Source organism: Ctenopharyngodon idella, chromosome 6, assembly GCF_019924925.1.
Source record: "Ctenopharyngodon idella isolate HZGC_01 chromosome 6, HZGC01, whole genome shotgun sequence".
Taxonomy (NCBI): domain Eukaryota; kingdom Metazoa; phylum Chordata; class Actinopteri; order Cypriniformes; family Xenocyprididae; genus Ctenopharyngodon; species Ctenopharyngodon idella.
Window position 1 is genome coordinate 8,833,997 of NC_067225.1, and position 18,096 is coordinate 8,852,092.

The following is an 18,096-nucleotide window of genomic DNA, read 5'->3' on the forward strand; positions in this document are numbered from 1 at the left end:
GAATTTTTTCATTTATAGAAAGAAAAACGTATTTGTTTGAACTGTTGAAAGGAAGTCTGAACTGTTGAATCGCTGTGTTCAGACATAACATGTGAGAACGTGAGTAAAGAAGATAGGTGAAGTTCGCTACTCCTGTCTTGTCTGCTTTATTGTACAATAACTAAAGATTTCAATATTATATCAATTTTTTCTCATGCTTTCTTTTTGTTTTTTAAAGAAATGAATTGTATTCATAAAAGTGTAAAAGTGGCAGCAAAGACTTTTACATTGTTACAAAAAAAATCTACTTCAATTAAATGCTGTTCTTTTGAACAGCAAAAATAATCAAAAAAACCCTAAAAAAAAAAAGCAAATCACCATATTAAAATGATTTCTAATGGATCATGTGACACTGAAGACTGGAGTAATGATGCTGAAAATTCAGCTTTACATCACAGGAATAAATTACATTTTTAAAATAAAGTTAAATATAAAACAGTTATTTTAAATTGTAATAATATTTCACAATATTACTGTTTTTACTGTATTTTTAATCAAATAAATGAGCATAAAACCTTTCAAAAACATTAAACAAATTCTTACAGTAGTGTAATTTAAATAAATACTGGACATTTAGTTGGTTTATGGCCTTTTTAGCTTTAAAAGTACAGTCTGCGATTGCTGTTAATGACAGACTGCAAACAATACAGCAAATGCATCCCAACTATTCTTTTTTGCTTCTGCTATGGTGAATAAAATGTGTGACATACGTTACTCAAACTGTGATACAAGCAACATGTGGCGTGATTCCATATTATACATTTAACAGGCTTTAACTAGTCATACTCACCTGTCTCTTTAAACTTTTTCTCCTCAGGCTGGACCACAGAGCACAGGCTGTTCAGAACAAGAGTGCCCATCTTCGATGCATTACGTTCAGAAGACTTGTAGTAGTCCAGCGAGTTGTTAGTCAAGACAAACCAGCGCTTTTTCAGTTTGAGAGCAGAACTTTTGGCCCCCGCCTTCATCTCCTTGTGAAGCCATCCTGTGTCACGAAAGGACACAAAGACACGCAGATACACAGTTGACAGAAATGGTGTCCTTTATACAATAACGCTCAAGGGCATTTTATGCCAACTACCCAATATAACTAATCTACCACTGTCACCATGATTTTGCCAAGTAAGTCATGTTCAACATATTTTGTTGATCATGGAACAACATTTCTGTCAAAAAATTTAGCCCTATCTCTACCCCTAAAGCTCTCTACCCATAACTTATCCCTAAAATCAGAGGGAAATGATAGGTGAATAACACTGATGTAGAAGCACCTAAGCCTAGTTGTAAGTCTAAACTTGTCATAAACTGTAAACTTGTCCCTCAAATCTGATTGGTTGATTGGAATGTTGTTCCAGGATCAACAAAGATGTTAATCCAGGAACATGACGTGGTGAAATCATGATTTGATAGCTATACAGGTTATAGATTAATAACACACCTCTAACCAGGAACTCCTGTCCATCACTCTTGGAGTCGCCTTTAGGTTTCTGCAGCAGACTAATCCAGTGATGCATTTCCTCCGGCAGGTCTGAGTTACAGTGGATCACACGATTGGCTGTGATGATCACAAATGAATTGGGCCTGTTCAGAAGGAAGTTGTGTTAGCACCAGATGAAAATGGTTACTTTAGATCCTGTATATCTTCAGATATTTAGCACTGCAAATTCAAAGATTAAAGGTGTAGTGTGTAATTTCTGTGGCACTAGCATAACATAAGCATTAAAATATTAATGTTCTGATACCATCAAAGAGCTTTTTGAGAAAGTCAAACAACAAATGATACGTGATGCATCACTGTGATGACACATTTCCACAATTATTATCAATTATTATCATCGTAAAACTAGGAATGTTTTTTTTTTAATTTAAAAATCGAGTGCACATTTATAACAGTATATTTTGTTACATTACCACTAATTAATTGCACGATGTTTCTAATACAACAACTGAAGGAGTGACTGACTGCAAATTTGTCTTTCTTCTTTCCACCGTAATCAATATCTCACTATTTTTTTCCTCTTTTGGAAAGTCATAGAAATGCTTTTAGCTATTGGAGCAAATAGGAAGACAAAATAAATAAATATAGTATGTCATTAAATATTTGTTGTAGTTTCCATTCACCACTATAGAAGTTTACCCAACTATAATGGCTTCTGCTTCTGAGAACGCCGGAAATGTGAAAAGAGTCCATTGCTTATTATGCTTGGATAAGAGGAAGTATTTCAAAATTTAAAAACTAACACACTTTAAAATAACACAACTTCAAGTGCTGTATAGGGGTGTAACGGTACACAAAACTCACGGTTCAGTACGTACCTCGGTTTTGTAATGCATTTGGTACACACGTGCACCTGTACCGAAACGGTTCGGTACGAATACGTGTACCGTTACACCCCTAGTGCTGTAAGCAATTTCTGCAGTTGTGCTATCTTCTAGCGTCTGTAACAAAGATGACTCTCACCTGTCAGGATTGTCTGAAGCACAAACTGAATCAATCAATCCAACATCCAGTGTGCCCTGAGAGAAAGAGAAAAAACAGTTGTCAAAAGAGAAAGGAGCTTTAACAGTGAAAGTGCATGAAGGGTAAGGACACTGACCACAGCGTTCTTTGGGTTGGCCTGCTCATGTGACATCTCCAGTAGCTGCTCTGGTGTGGCAATGTGGACCCGACTCAACACGGTAAACCAACCACTAAGAGAAAGAGAGCAAAAGAAAGAGTGCAGAGTGAGAGAGAGCAATTAGGCCCAATTATGAAAAACGCACAGGTATATAATTGTCAGCATACTGTACCTGGCATCCTCTGGTGACTCGGCAAACACCTGGTATGTTCTTTCATCTGTCACAATATTCAGAGCATTCTCTTTCTCATGATTATCCACAATCTCCCTAAAAACAGGGGAAAAAAATTCAGGATGATCTATTGTTTCTGAATGAACTGTACTATAAGGCTCTTTTGATAAAAGCTGATCACAATCAACAATCACAAAAAGTGTCTTCCTATCTGACACCTAATGATACCACAGTTCTGCTTCCTATTCCTCTCAAACTTACTTGGCCGAACGAATGTCGATTGTCCCTTTCAGCTTCTCCTCGCTGTCATTCTCAAAGTACATGAGCTTGGAGTCACGCAGAACGAACCAGCGCATCTTCCAGTTCCTGCGAGAGAGTGTGGAAAGTCCGCCTCCCTTCTTGTACAGCCAGCCTGACTTTAATGACTCCTGTTTAGAGCGAAACCACATGAAGGTGTCGTCCTTCAAAACACACCAACGCCTGCGCCACGGGATCATCAACCCAGCTGTGGATGAGACAGAAAAAGATTTATACTTTGATACATAATCATTAGGGATTTTATTTTGTATAAAAGTCATTTGGTTTCTTACCCTTCATGTAAAGGTAACTGTGGAAGTACGGAGGTCCGTTCCCATTCAAGATGTTGACTTTACCATTGGATACCTCCTCATCTGTGTCCACATACCCATCATGCTCATCATCGCTATCAGCATACTGAAAGAGACATAGACAGAGTGAATGGTCAGCCAGTGGGCAAGCATGTGTGTGTACCTAATTACTCATATTTTGGGGACAAATTTGTACCCAGAATTGAGCTAAACCTCACAAAACCTCCTTGTGGGGACATATGATTGGAAGCTTGTTTCCACCACTAAATAAAAAATGTAATTGCAACTTTTTATCTCACAATTCTGACTTTTTTTCCTCACAATTGTGAGTTTACATGATATATAGTCACAATTGCGTGTTATAAAGTCAGAATTGTGAGATATAAACTTGCAATTGTGAGAAATAAAGTCAGAATTGCGAGATATAAATGCAATTTTGACTTGTTTCTCAGAATTGTGAGATATATTATAAAGTCCAATTCTGAGGAAAAAAAGACTAACTTTTTATCTCAGAATTGCGAGTTTATATCTCAAAATTCTGACTTAATAACACGCAATTGTGACTATATATCATGCAATTCTGACTTTATTACTCCCAATTGCGAGTTTATATCACACAATTCTGACTTTATAACTCGCACAATTCTGAGAAAAAAAAATCAGAATTGCGAGAAAAAAAAAAGAATTGTGAGATAAAAAGTTGCAATTACCTTTTTTATTTTTTATTCAGTGATAGAAACAAGCTTCCATACATATCTTCATTTATAAAAACAATAAAAAAAATAAAGCAAATAAAGTTTTTTTAATTGTAAAAATGTAGAATGTTTTCTGTTATGGTTAGGTTATTATATTTATAACTAGCTGTATATAAAAACAATACAATTCTATGGAATGGCCCCATTTAGATAGCAAAGTTTATCTGTGTGAAGTTTATCTTTGCACTCATTATTTTTTAATCTGACAGTATTTTGGAAGACAAAAGTCTCTTTCAATGAAAATCAGTTCACTTGGTGGCCATATTTGCAATGTCTCTGGGCAGCTATTTCGGACATGAAAGACCCATTTTGAGAAACACAGGTGCTTATTTTCGTAAACTCACTGAGTCTGAGCTGCGGTTGTAGGACTCCTGGCTTGCGTTGGTGCAGGTGGACTTGCGTGCATGTTCTGTGTCCGTTGCCGCAGTGCTGCTCTGTCCATCCTCCAGATCGTCTTGGTCGTAGTCCGACTCGCCATCCCCGGGCACGCTGTAGATGGGTTCCTCTGTGTCCGGCAGAGACTCCGCTGCTGTCAGCTTGCTGGTGCGGTCTACGTCCTCTCCCTCCTTTTTCCCATCCACCTCTTTAACTGTTTTAGCCTCTTCAGGCTTTCCATCTTCCTTTTTGGTTTCGCCAGGGAGAGGGGGAGGGGGTGGAGGAGGAGGTGGAGGCGGAGCCCCAGGTGGAACATTGGGTGCAGATGGGGCCACCGTGCCCTCTGCGAAAGCGGGAGGAGGAGGTGGCAGAGTGGCTAAGATCTCCTGATCCACTGGACCTTCTGCTGGAGGAGGGAACTCAGGAAGTGGTATGCACTCTTCCTCTGCGTGGAAGCCTTCGTCTACCTCTTCCTCAGTGGCAGCTGCCGGTCTGGAGGCAGGTTGTTTAGGATCACCAGGGATGACTTCTGGACCTCCGGTGTCGAGTAGTTCGAGAAATTCAGTGGCAACACGGGAAGCCTTCTTTTTCTGACGCAGGATCTCGGCATCGCGCCGCAATCGGAGTTCTTGTCTCGAGCTCTCACGTAGCATAGACACACCGTCTTCTCTTTTCTTCTGCAGACGCTCAATCTCTCGCTCCAAGCGCAGAATTTCCTCCATCTGACGGGTCTCCTCCTCAGCAGAGGGTGGAGGCTAAAGGAGGGCAGGAGAGAGGGAAGATATGGAAACACTGGTTAGAGAAAAACAAATATTACAAACACGTTGACACCACCTGTCTGCAAATCTGACAGATTTTTAGACTCAATGTCAAAAGGCTTGAAAAAATCTATGATTTGACAGGTTGACTGCATGGATTTACATGTATGTTTTGGAGGAGGGGTCTCAAATTTTCATTAAGAATAGGAAATTTAGAAAAGAAAAAATTTGTCTGTCAAAAATGCGGTTGAAAATTATGGAAGCCCATTTTTGCCACATAAGAAAAAAATTATAAAAAGTCAAAATTGTGAAATAAAAAGTCAATTATGACTTATTTTTTATATATTAAAATCTTGACATTTATGTCATAATTTTGTCTTTTTATCTCATAAATTTAACTTAGTACCTTAGTACTAAGGGAGTTATACTACTCTGTGTCAATTATGACTTTATCTCAAAACTTTGACTTTTGTCTTATAATTTAGACTGTCAGAATTACATTTTGCCATAATTTTAGCTTTTATGTCATATTTTCATATTTCATTTTCATGTTTTTTATGTCACAATTGTGATTTTTTTATGTCATAATTATGATTTACCAATTTTTTTTTTTCTTATGTGGCGGAAATGGGCTTCCACAGAAAAAAGAAAATGCTATGTGACAAAATTACAGCCAATCAGCATTTTAAAGTTAAATATATTGCGTTAAAGTTAAACATATCAGCTAAACATATTGCATATTCATGAGGTCAAGTTTCAAAGTTTCAAGCAAGTTAAACTTGATCATTTGTTAAATATGCCCAGAACAGACAAAAAAAAATACAAAATAAAAATTTGGAAACCTCACCAAAGGAAAAGCTAATCACCCAGTCAAGGGGCGAGTGTGATTTTTGCTAATATTCATGTTTTAAAAGGAACATTAAAGTCACTTACCTCTGCTGCCCCTTCCTCTCCTTCCTTCTCATTTTTCTTTTCATGATCTCCCTCTGTTTTCTTCTCCTCCTCTTCTTTCATTTTGTTTTCCTCCTCCTCTCTCTTCCTCTTCTCCTCTCGTAGTTTGCGGCAGACTCCTCTTGCCACTTGCCCTCGCCTGTGTTTCTGGAGAACCAGTGCAGCTGCACGTTTCCGTTGAAACCGTCGTCGATAGAGATGAGCGCGGTAGTTCTTCTGGATTGTCACAATGCTTTCCAGAGCCTTCTTAAAGTTCTTTCTGTAGTCGGTACAAAATGTAAGTTCCCTTAGAATAAGTAACTGTGTTTAACTGGCAGATGACAGCATTTGAAAGGTGTCACTAAGACACTACTTGATTGTTGTCATGTCAAGGGCCCTGTTTACACCTGGTATTGGTCGATCGGATCACAAGTACATGAGGGAGACACATTCCCATTTACACCTGGTGTTTTAATCGGTCTCTTTTGTCCACTTTCAACCACTTCTATCCTGATTTCTCTGAGGGGAGGATCTGGGTGGGTAAATCTATGGGCTTTTTCAGATCTTTCGATCTAACGGACGAAATAAACGTGCGCAATTTGCATATAAATGCGACCAGAGACAACGTAAATAGAGCAGCAGCTTCTGTTTCTGCTCTGACAGCCGCAAGACAACGCCGAACGAAGTTATATAGGTAATGTGTGTGTTTTGAAGAAGGTGACATGTTAAAATCCAAAAGGATATTAAACAAATGTTGTTCATTGAGATGTTTTGGAAACTATATCAAATGCAATCTAATGTAATCTGTGCAAAAAAACAAGAAATACACACACCTTGCTATATATCTCAGAAGATAGGCTCGTATGATCAGTCCGGCTTTGCTTCGCTCTTCATCTCTCTGCTTCTCCAGCTTCTGTTCCAAAGATTCCTTTAGGAATACCTAGGGATCAAAGGTTATCACAGGTTAGTACCATCAGACATAAACACAAGTGAAAATGTGCCTACCATTAATACCTCACAGTTGGTTATCTTTCCCTTAATTAAAAAGAGATATAAATAAGCACAGTTATAGAGGAAGACGTCAAAGCTCACTCACCTTGGTCTTTCCAAACTGCCACTCCTTTTTGGTCCTGTCATAGAGTGTCAGCAAATCTGTGCTCTTCTTTTTCTCATCTCCATTGGAAGCCACAGCTGCCTTTTCCTTCTCTTTGAGAATGATCTTATATCTGATGTGCACAACCACAAACACAAAATCATAAACGTCTCCCAGAAAACATGAGCCAACAAAAACTCATGCATCTGTATGTGTTTTAACACTTACCTGCTGAAGAAGTCTTTAAAGGTGCGTCTGACAGGGAATCCGGCTCTGCGGATCTTCACTGTCTCCAACATGCCAGAGTACCGCAACTGATTCAGAACCACGTCTGGGTCAAACTTGTTTGGGTTCTAAATAAGAGAAAATTATTAAAACGTATAATGTGTGTGGAATAACATGTCACAATTTATTTTTTAAATGGCATTTTCATTGGTTGATGTGACTGCTCTAACCTTGTCCATGTTGGGTTTGATGCAGCGCACAAAGAAGGGGTTGGATACACTGAGAGTGGCCATTAGAGAATGAAGAGAGTCCTGAAGAACAGAAGAGACAACCAATCAAATGTCTATAATCACTGACAAGTTAAAGGGGACTGCAGACAATATGTGAATAAGGCACAGGCTTAACTGACAAGTGAATTTGCTCCTGATTGTTTAAACAGTAAAATTCTGAATGCTTTGAAAAATGCAGCATTTTAGCATGTTAAATTTTAGGTCAATTATTAAGATGAAAGTCTTGATGTGGAAGCTATATCTCACTCTGAACTGAGAGCTGACAGTGGGCTTTTTTCTGGCCGTGCCCATCTTCAAGGTCTCCTCATTGTTTCTGCTGCTCACTTGCTCAAAAAGGTCATAGATGAAATCCAATCTGCACACACAGAATAACTCACAGGTTAAACTATACAAGAACAAAACTGCTGTGTTTGAGTTTGTGAGTTTGTGTGTTTGTGTCTTACCTGCTATCCTTCAGCATGTTCAGTATATCATCTCTAAATGTGTCTCTGTTCTTCTCTAAGATCCCCCTCACATCATATAAGACCTATAAAAGGAAGACAAAAATATAAAAATAAAAAAGGAAGAAAGGCAGACAGACTGACAGACAGATATATAGACAGACAGACAGACACTTCATATACCTCTCCAGCATAGTGCTTTATTCCAAACTGATGGTCTGCCAATCTGGGTTTCACATAGTAGGGATTAGTCTGTGGAAAAACAATCTCATTTGTGAGTTTATTCATGTTATGCTTGGTTGAACTGTACTATGTCCTTGTATGATAAGAATATAACTCACAGAGTGTCTGCCATGTAGTTTCTCCAGCAGGGTGAAGTCAGTGCCTTTTGGAAATCGGCTCTCCTCATTAATCAGAGCTAACATGCCCAGTTTCTGTACAAACACAACATTAGATAAGTGTTAATTAACACAACTGAAAACTTCTACTATTGTAATAATCAAATTGAACTTTGATTGAATGAATGTATAAATAGTCAGTCAGACTAAATTAAACTTTATTGTTCCTGACAGCTAACCATGATTGGTTTACCTTCTCAATCAGATCCAGGCATTCTGCATTGTCCATCCAATCAATGGCTTCCCAGTGAATCCCTTCCCTGATAACGGAATTCATTAGTTTTAGAATACAAAATATTTTCAAATGCTTACTTTAATGCGTTGGGGTTTCAAAAAGTTCATAAAGAGACCGTAAAACTAATCCATAATTTGAGTGGTTTAGTCCAAATTTCCTGAAGAATGATGAACAGATTGAATTTAGGCTTTTATTAACATATAAACATTGATCAGAGAACATAAAAAGAAGCTCAACTGAATCTGCTTGATGTGCAAGAACAAACCTCTTCTGGAAGCTCAAACGTGCTGTGTAACACACAAGAATGAATCTCATTGGTTCTCACACATCAAGCGAACATGTTTGAGCTTCCGTTTACCATAACTGATGTGTGCGTTGATGAATGTTTATATGTGAATAAAAGCCTGAATAAAAATCTGTTCAGCGTATAAAGCAATTGTGTCTCTTCAGAAAATGTGGACTAAACCACTCAATTCACATGGTTTAGTTTTACAATCTCTTTATGAACTTTTTGAAGCATCAAAGTGGTAGTTGCATGGACTGTCAATGGAGGGACAGAAATACCTCAGATTTCATTAAAAATATTTTAATTTGTGTTCAGAAGATGAATGAAAATCTTACGGGTTTGAACAACATGAGGGTGAGTAAATGATGATAGCATTTTCATTTTTGTGTGAACTAACCCTTTAAATTGCATTTGAAATAACTTTTCAGGTGATCTGGCACTTAAGAGATACAATACACATGGAAGAATAGATGTAATAGCAGACCAAATCAATGTTAATGGTGTTGAAATTCTGCAGCACAGCCATGACATCTCAGATTATTATCTAGTCTTGTGTATACTCCATTTAGCCAAGGCTGCAAAACCATCTCCCTGTTACAAATATGGTTAAACTATCACCTCTACCACTAAAGATTACTTTATAAATAATCTTCTTGATCAGTTTCAACTCCTCGGCACCAGATAGCTGAGAAGAACTCGATGTTGCAACAGAAACTACTGACTCTCTCTTTTCCAGCACTTTACACACATTTGCTCCTTTGTGCTTAAAGAAGATTAAGGAAAATAGCCTGCCGCTGTGGTATAACGAGCACACTCGTGCCCTCAAGAGAGCAGCCCGAAAAATGGAATGCAGCTGGAAGAAAACAAAACTAGAGGTATTTCACATTTCGTGGAAGGACAGTGTTACTGCATACAGAAAAACCTTAAAAACTGCTAGATCTGCTTTTCGACTCTCTTAGAAGAGAACAAACACAAACCTAGGTATTTATTTGATACAGTGGCTAGATTAACAAGAAATAAAGCATCAACTTCAGACATTTCCAAAAAGCACAGCAGCAATGACTTTATGAATTTCTTTACCTTACAAGATTGATACTATTAGAGAGAAAATTGTAACCATCTACTACAGTATTGCATCAGACGTCGTGCAATAGACCCCGAGGAACAATTCCATTCATTCTTTGCTATAGGACTGGAAGAATTGTCTAAACTTGTTAAATCATCAAAATCAACAATATGTATGTTAGACCCTATACAGACTAAGCTACTGAAAGAGATGTTTCCAGAAGTCATATATCTTCTTAATATTAATTATTCATCACTGTCATTAGGATACGTACTAAAAACTGTTAATCTGGCAGTTATTAAACCTCTCATTAAAAAAGCACAACTTGATTCTAGAGAATTAGTTAATTACAGACCGATCTTGAATCTCCCTTTTCTGTCAAAAAAAAAAAAAAAAAAAAAAAATTAAAAAAGGCAGTATCCTCACAACTATGTTCCTTCTTAGAAAGAAATTGTATCTATGAGGATTTCCAGTCAGGATTTAGACTATATCATAGTACTGAGATTGCTCTAATTAGAGTTACAAATGATTTGCTCTTATCATCTGATCTAGTTTGTATCTCTCTATTAGTGTTACTAGATCTTAGAGCTGCATTTGATACTATCGACCACAACATTCTTTTGAATAGACTCGAAAATTACGTTGCCATTAGCGGAATTGCATTGTTATGTTCAAATCATACTTATCTGACCATTATCAATTTGTAGCAGCAAATGAAGAGGTGTCATATTACAAGTTCAGTATGGAGTACCGCAAGGCTCAGTACTAGGACCATTGCTTTTTACCCTGTACATGCTACCCTGGAGATATCTTTAGGAAGCATGGTGTTAGTTTTCACTGTTACACTGATGATACTCAGCTCTATATTTCTTCACGCCCTGATGAAACATACCAATTCACAAATTAATGGAATGCAGTAATTTCCTACTAAATTGTGAAAAAACTTAATTTAAGAGAATTTAATTATTGGACCAAAAACCTCGACACATAATAACCTAGAATACCATGGCTACTCTGTCAAGTTTTTGATGTCAGTTAGGAATCTGGGTGTACTCTTTGATACCAATCTTTCATTTGAAAGCCACATTTCTAGCATGTGTAAAACTGCATTTTTCCATCTTAAAAATATATCTAAATTATGACATATGCTCTCAAAGCCAAATGCAGAAAAGTTAGTTCATGCGTTCATGACATCAAGGCCAGATTATTGTAATGCTCTACTGGGTGCTTAATAAACAAACTCCAGCTGGTCCAAAACGCAGCAGTTAGAGTTCTTATTAGAACTAGGAAGTATGACTGTATTGGACCGGTTCTGTCAACACTGCATTGGCTCCCTATTAAACATTGCACACATTTTAAAATCTTGCTAATTACTTACAAAGAACTAAATAGTTTAGCTCCTCAGTACTTGATCAAGCTCTTAATGTGTTATAGTCCTTCGAGTCTATTGCGGTCTCAAAATTCTGGCCTGTTGATAATATCTATAATATCAAAATCTACTGCAGGTGGCAGATCCTTTTCCTATTTAACACCTAAACTCTGGAACAGTCTTCCTAACCTTGTTCGGGAAGCAGACAACCTCTGTCAGTTTAAATCTAGACTAAAAACACATCTCTTTAACCTGGCATACACATAACACATTATCAGATTTCTATAATTCAAATCCTTTAAAGGATTGTCAGGCTGCATAAATTAGGTCAACCGGAACCGGGAACACTTCCCATAACACTAGATGTACCTGTTACATCGTAAGAAAAATGGCTTCTTAGCTAATATTAGTCTGTCTGACTTATCCTTATCCTAAGGTTACCGTAGTCAGCCGGATCCAGATCAGATGGTGGACCTGCACCTAGACACGACCTCATCGCAGCCCTGAATGTCAGCAGAGACCGTGTCTACTAGAACAATCCCCTGTGAAGACCTCATCGACACGACAGCCATCGGCACAGATCCTCAGCAAAGACCATAAGAACCAGACAAGTCTTCTGCACAGACCTCTATGGCCAGCTTCGTCTCCAAACCAGCGTGATGAATACGATCTTCAAGCAGAAGGAACTGGATGAAATATTTTGAATGCTACCGATCCACAATCTTACTCCTGACTTGTGATTCAACCTGAATCATAATCACACCGTATTCGTCCGTTGGCCAGAGGAGAACTGCCCCCGACTGAGCCTGGTTTCTCCCAAGGTTTTTTTCTCCATTTCTGTCACCTGATGGAGTTTGGGTTCTTTGCCACTGTCGTCTCTGGCTTGCTTAGTTGGGGACACTTAATATTCAACAATATTACTGATTCGACTGCACTCACACTATTGGATAAGAACTCAACTTTGCTGGATGATATCGCTATTTTCTGCAGAGCTGCTTTATAGCTGAATTGAACTCATTTCATAATTGATATACTTTACACAGTTATTAAACCGAAATGAATCAACACTGAACTGATTTCAACTGAATAAAGACTGTTTACTATTGTATTTTTAGAGCTGCTTTACAGGAGAGTTGAATTCTGTTGGCATCATTGAATCAGTATTTTCCTGCTTATCACTGTAAAGCTGCTTTGAAACAATCTTTAATGTATAAAGCGATATATAAATAAAGGTGACTTGACTTGACTTTCATGCACTCACGGTTGTCAGTCTTTACCTGTTGTATTCCAGTTGCTCCAGAGAGAAAATATGTTTGTTGAAATATTCTTGCAGTTTCTCATTAGCATAGTTAATGTTGAACTGCTCAAAACGGTTCACCTTCAGAACACAGAAATACTTGTGTTAGATCTCAGTAAAAAATATTATGTGTGAGTCTATCTGTGTGAATGAACATGTGATCCATGTGGCCTCACACCTCAAAGTTCTCAAAACCAAAGATATCCAGGATTCCAATAGACTTGAAATTATCTTTGCCCTTTATCTTCTGATTAATTCGCATGATGATCCACGAGAAGCACTGAGAATAAAGCGCCATGGCAACTGAATCCCGGGAATCTATCGCCTGTCAATAAAAAATGAGAAAAGAAAATGAGCAAGTGGAGACAGAAGAAAATAACTGCCAAACAATTCAAGTTTTTTTTCATGAAAGCAAGTCATTACGAGAAAGTATATATTAATGCTGTCAAAATGAACGATTTAACGCATGCGATTAATTTTTTTCAGTTTAACGGATTAAAAATATTCAACACAATCATCCATGATCACGCTACCATTTATTCAAGTGCTATTAAACCATTCAAGCGCGATAAGACGCAAAACTGGCGTGCTGTCTGTGAGTCCCCCGGCCGCACTGAGTTCTCTTTTGTGTGTACAAAAACACAAAATTATGATAAAATGCCCGCTTTGTCAAGTATCCTCTTAAGCACAGTCTTAAATGAGTCATATAAAGTCTTAAATTAACACAAAGAGCTGTGAGAAAATAGGATGCAGATCCGCGTTATAAGCGGCAAGTCTTAAAGTGACAGCAGCCTAATAAACCTGCTACAGTCTGTCATTAATGTTAATCAAAGAACAAAAGAAAAAGAAAATCACTCACTGCTCTTAACTGAATAACTTTTGTAGGTATAATAATAATTAATCTATATTTAATTTATAAATTATGCAGTGAACACTGTGAAGTGATTGTACCTGTTCCACTGTGAGTGGAGAGCAGATCTCTTCTCCTCTGAGGATCATGGAACGCTGTGTCAGAACCTCAGACAACTGAAAACAGTCCAGGCCCAGGAGCTCGCTCACATTAGTTACAACTACAGGAAGTAGAGAAAAGAATTACAAACACATATTAGTGTCGTCTATGTAAGGGATAATCCACGGCTAGGTGTGCATTACATGGTTTTAATGTGGAGGCAAAGAAACACCCAACGTGAAAGATAAAGTAGTGTGGCAATATTACATTTATTTGATTGAATTATAACATCTATTTGAATAAATTATCGAGAGAGAGAGAGAGAGAGATGCGTGTGAATTACCTGCATCTGTTCAGTGTCTCTCTTCTAACAATGAAGCAGTGAGTTTAATTACTTCAAAAACAGTGTTACCACCTCGTTGCTGAGTAATACGGTTGTTAAGTCTGACATCACGCGGCAGTGCTTCCGGGTCCAAACGCTCATCTCATACCACAAGAAAACAACAAACGGTGCTAATATACACACATGATGTGGTGTAATACTCTCAAAAAATTATAATCATATCCTTTATCTCCATACCAAGAACCCTAGATGGCCAGACAGTGATTCAACTTTATAAATCGTTAAAATAATGTCTGTGACACTGTGAGCACGGAGACTGTTGTGCAGACTGTAAGTATTTTAAATGTTTAACTTTTTAAAATGTTAAATGTTTAATATGAATAAATAGCGCTCATAAACAGGCCGTCGTGATGGCATTCTTAAGTGAAATGAGTCGAGGCTTGGACCCAGAAACGGCGTTCCTTACGTCACAACTTAACAAGTGGATATAATGTAGCAAATGTTTCTGTCTGTGTGCAGAACAATCTCCAATCTGTGTGAAAGTGATGTGTGTGTGTATGTGTGTGCTTCAGTGAAAGCAGTGCATTAATATAGAACAGTGAACTGACTGAAACTACCTGTGCATTACACGATTTAAATGCACACATTTCAGCCAATCAGAATCAAATATTCTGACACACCATGGTATATCTATCAGTAAGAGATGAATGACACCTCTCACCCTGTTTGGTGGTGATCTGCGCGCCCCCTGCTGTCATGAACTCCACATTGCCGAGTTGCAGAACTCCAGACAGCAGTTTAAACATATCTCTGATCTCTTCCTCTGTGAACTCCATGACCTTCAGAGCCTCCTGAAAGCAAAAAGAGAAAGAACGAACCATGAATCATGCTGCTCTTAGTTTTTGTATACATTAGGAAAGTTTACTAACAGATTAACAAAAATCTATTTGATTTTTTTATACCATGACGTCGTCAAAATGCTGCTTGTCATCGAGACTGCGGTCCTTCACACATCCCGTCTGACTCAGGTAGTAAAATAACTCAGGGGAGTCTTCTAGAAAATATGTTTCTATAAACAGAGGGACATATGTAATCATTCAGTCTGTCAACATTCGTGTATATTTTCGTTGATATTAATACGCCAGCATCATCTGCGTTATGTGTAAATGCATGTGTCTTTATATGCATTGTGTATTCGTTCACCCTTTTGGCTTTTGCTGGCCCCGGCCAGCAAAGCATAAAAGATGTGATAGTTTCTCTCCCCTGGATTCTGCCTTACCACTCGATTCTGGAACACAGATCAGATCACAGATGATGAGTAGGCGAGAATCTCACTTTGGCAGACACTGTTTCTCTGCAAAATGGGGGAGTGATTCTGCCTTTGACAAGATATCCAGTGCCAAATTGTATTAACAGAACAATGGTTGGTTTTATACTATGAACAGCTGATCAAAGAAGATTGATTTCTGCTAGTTAGGGGTGAGTCACACAGCAGGCAGCAAGGTTTACCTTTTCAAGCAAATCTGAAGAGGCAAGAATTAAGGGAAATACAGGTGCATGCAGCTTGTATTAAACTGTACTGTGAACATGGTTAAGCATGGGGGAAAACAAATCCCAGTTACCATAGTCACTCATTCACTTCTATGGCAAAAAAATGTGGGGGGTGGGGAGAAAGAAAGAAGTTATAACAACTGAACTGTACCTGGCAAAAATGTATTTCAGTAAAAATGAATGGGTGACTATGGTAACTGGGATTTGTTTTCCCTAATGAGTGGACAGGTGCCTACTCTACAGAAGAAAATCCCTATTGCATTATAACATTCTCTTGTGGAAAAAGAAGTACACTTTAGTATACTTTTATAAAGAGTACTTACTGAAATAATATACTTTTAAAGAATACTTATGTGTGTGTGAACAGAATGTAATGTTTTAAATGAAAGTGTATTACAGTTTTATAATTTAATTTATATTAAATGCAATTTGATGAACTTACATTTACATTGAACTTACGTTACAATTTCAACCCACTTAGATAGGACTTATATACATCTTTATATGTAATTTCCTAATTACCTGTATTATCGTTGAAATATGATTAAAGTGTACTGCCAAATGTACTGACAAGCATTAATGTACTTCAATTTAAATTTTATTGAAACCTGTATATATATATATATATATATATATATATTTGTAATTACACATTTATAATGATGAAGTTGCAATTTCATACATTTAAAATGTTAACTTTAAATGTAATATTGAATAACACAGTGAAAATAAAATTATAATCAAGTCGGTTACACTATTTTAAGGTGTCTTTGTTACACTGTGATTATACATTTAAGTACTGAGTAATATTAAATGACTACATGTACTTACTATAGGGTTAGGATTAGGGTTTGGTTTGGTTTGGGTTAGTTGCACGTAATTATGCACAATTTATAGTTATTACTATAGTAACTGCATATAACATATGTAGCAATGACACTGTAAAATAAAGTGTTACCATCAAGTACTTCACATGTGCTTTCGTATGTTAGTCAGCACATCAAAGTGTACAGTACTTTTTTAAAGCATGACAATATATTAAAATAAATTAAAAGGTACTTTAGGGTACAACTTTTAATCTGACATTAATACAAAGTGCACTTTTTATAAGTGTGTTAAAAACAGTCATGAAAGTGTACTCTCTTTAAGTACATTTAAGTGTCCTTTTATTTCAGTAAAATCATATTATCTGCAAGTACAGTTTTTTTAATTCGTCTAAGATTTGAAGTACACTACAAATTTACATTTAATACAATTAAGCGCAGTTCTTTTTCACAAGGGTACGGTACCATCTGTAAAGGTCAAGATGTCTCAGTATACAAAAACTATGTATGAACACATGTGTACAGTTAGGAGGATACAGTCGACGATGCATCCTCCCTGGATGTTCCCGCTTTGAGAGAAATGAAGCTGAATGAATTTCCCAAAACGACTAGAGTTGTTGTTGTAGACTGTTTTGGCATTTCCAAATGCTTCCATGATGGGGCTGGACAAGAAAGAAAAGTATAAAGGTTGTGCATTTGTGTGTGCATATGAAAGTGCTCAGGCTGTGTGTTAAGGCATGCGTTTCACCTGCTCTGTACGATGGCTTGCTCCACGCGCGTGCTCTTCTCTGTGGGCGGTGTCCCGGCAGAGTTTTGGCTCATGACAGACAGGAACTGCAGCAGTAGTTTGGTGCTTTCTGTTTTCCCAGCTCCACTTTCACCACTGTTAAACACATGCATACACACATTCATTTATGACCTTGACTGACATTTGTGTTACCCTGATTGAATTTGCAATGCTGTGAAATCTGATAGCAGTTTGTGGCACAGGTCTAAGCCACAAATGCTCAAACTCAGCCTTTAGGTTTAACAGAAATGAGATTAGTACACTGAGATAATATCTAATAATGGATCCCTATCAGTTCTCAGTCAGTGAATAAGGCATTCCAAACAACACAAGGGTGAATTAATTATATATATTCATGTATTCAGGGTTTATACTAGATGCTATATTATCAGACAAGCCTGTTTTGTTTTATTTTCTAAAGTAAGTGTATGAAATTTATCTAGAAATTATACAAAAATACAGTAAAATGTTGTTTTTGGGGGTCTGATAATTATATGTACAATAATAATATTGACTAGGGCTGAACAATCAATCGGAAAAATAATTACGATTATGATTGCAGCTGCTATTATTACCTTATTGTGAAAGGTGTTGATTACAGCATTATATTCATATTTACTTCTATTGCATCAAAGGTTACTATTTACAATGTGTTTTGCAGCATTGAGCATTGTAGCCAGTCACAGAC

At 37.3% G+C, this 18,096-nt stretch overlaps 1 protein-coding gene across 1 annotated transcript in view; it reads right to left on the reverse strand.

Moving 5' to 3' along the window:
- The window catches only part of myo10l1 (myosin X, like 1), a 72,750-nt gene that overhangs the window by 10,809 nt on the left and 43,845 nt on the right, over positions 1-18,096 (reverse strand). Inside the window, exons 5-31 of the mRNA XM_051896760.1 lie at positions 17,370-17,504; positions 17,159-17,283; positions 15,756-15,769; positions 15,450-15,534; positions 15,209-15,315; positions 14,968-15,097; positions 13,906-14,024; positions 13,133-13,279; positions 12,935-13,035; positions 8,895-8,961; positions 8,645-8,737; positions 8,487-8,555; positions 8,307-8,389; positions 8,110-8,218; positions 7,804-7,884; positions 7,577-7,701; positions 7,352-7,481; positions 7,089-7,195; positions 6,259-6,535; positions 4,537-5,322; positions 3,420-3,543; positions 3,091-3,334; positions 2,830-2,925; positions 2,637-2,730; positions 2,501-2,556; positions 1,478-1,620; positions 830-1,024 (exon numbers count right to left, since the gene is read on the reverse strand). Coding sequence (XP_051752720.1) covers positions 830-1,024; positions 1,478-1,620; positions 2,501-2,556; positions 2,637-2,730; positions 2,830-2,925; positions 3,091-3,334; positions 3,420-3,543; positions 4,537-5,322; positions 6,259-6,535; positions 7,089-7,195; positions 7,352-7,481; positions 7,577-7,701; positions 7,804-7,884; positions 8,110-8,218; positions 8,307-8,389; positions 8,487-8,555; positions 8,645-8,737; positions 8,895-8,961; positions 12,935-13,035; positions 13,133-13,279; positions 13,906-14,024; positions 14,968-15,097; positions 15,209-15,315; positions 15,450-15,534; positions 15,756-15,769; positions 17,159-17,283; positions 17,370-17,504 — 3,842 coding nt within the window. The remainder of the gene's footprint in view (positions 1-829; positions 1,025-1,477; positions 1,621-2,500; positions 2,557-2,636; positions 2,731-2,829; positions 2,926-3,090; positions 3,335-3,419; positions 3,544-4,536; positions 5,323-6,258; positions 6,536-7,088; positions 7,196-7,351; positions 7,482-7,576; positions 7,702-7,803; positions 7,885-8,109; positions 8,219-8,306; positions 8,390-8,486; positions 8,556-8,644; positions 8,738-8,894; positions 8,962-12,934; positions 13,036-13,132; positions 13,280-13,905; positions 14,025-14,967; positions 15,098-15,208; positions 15,316-15,449; positions 15,535-15,755; positions 15,770-17,158; positions 17,284-17,369; positions 17,505-18,096) is intronic.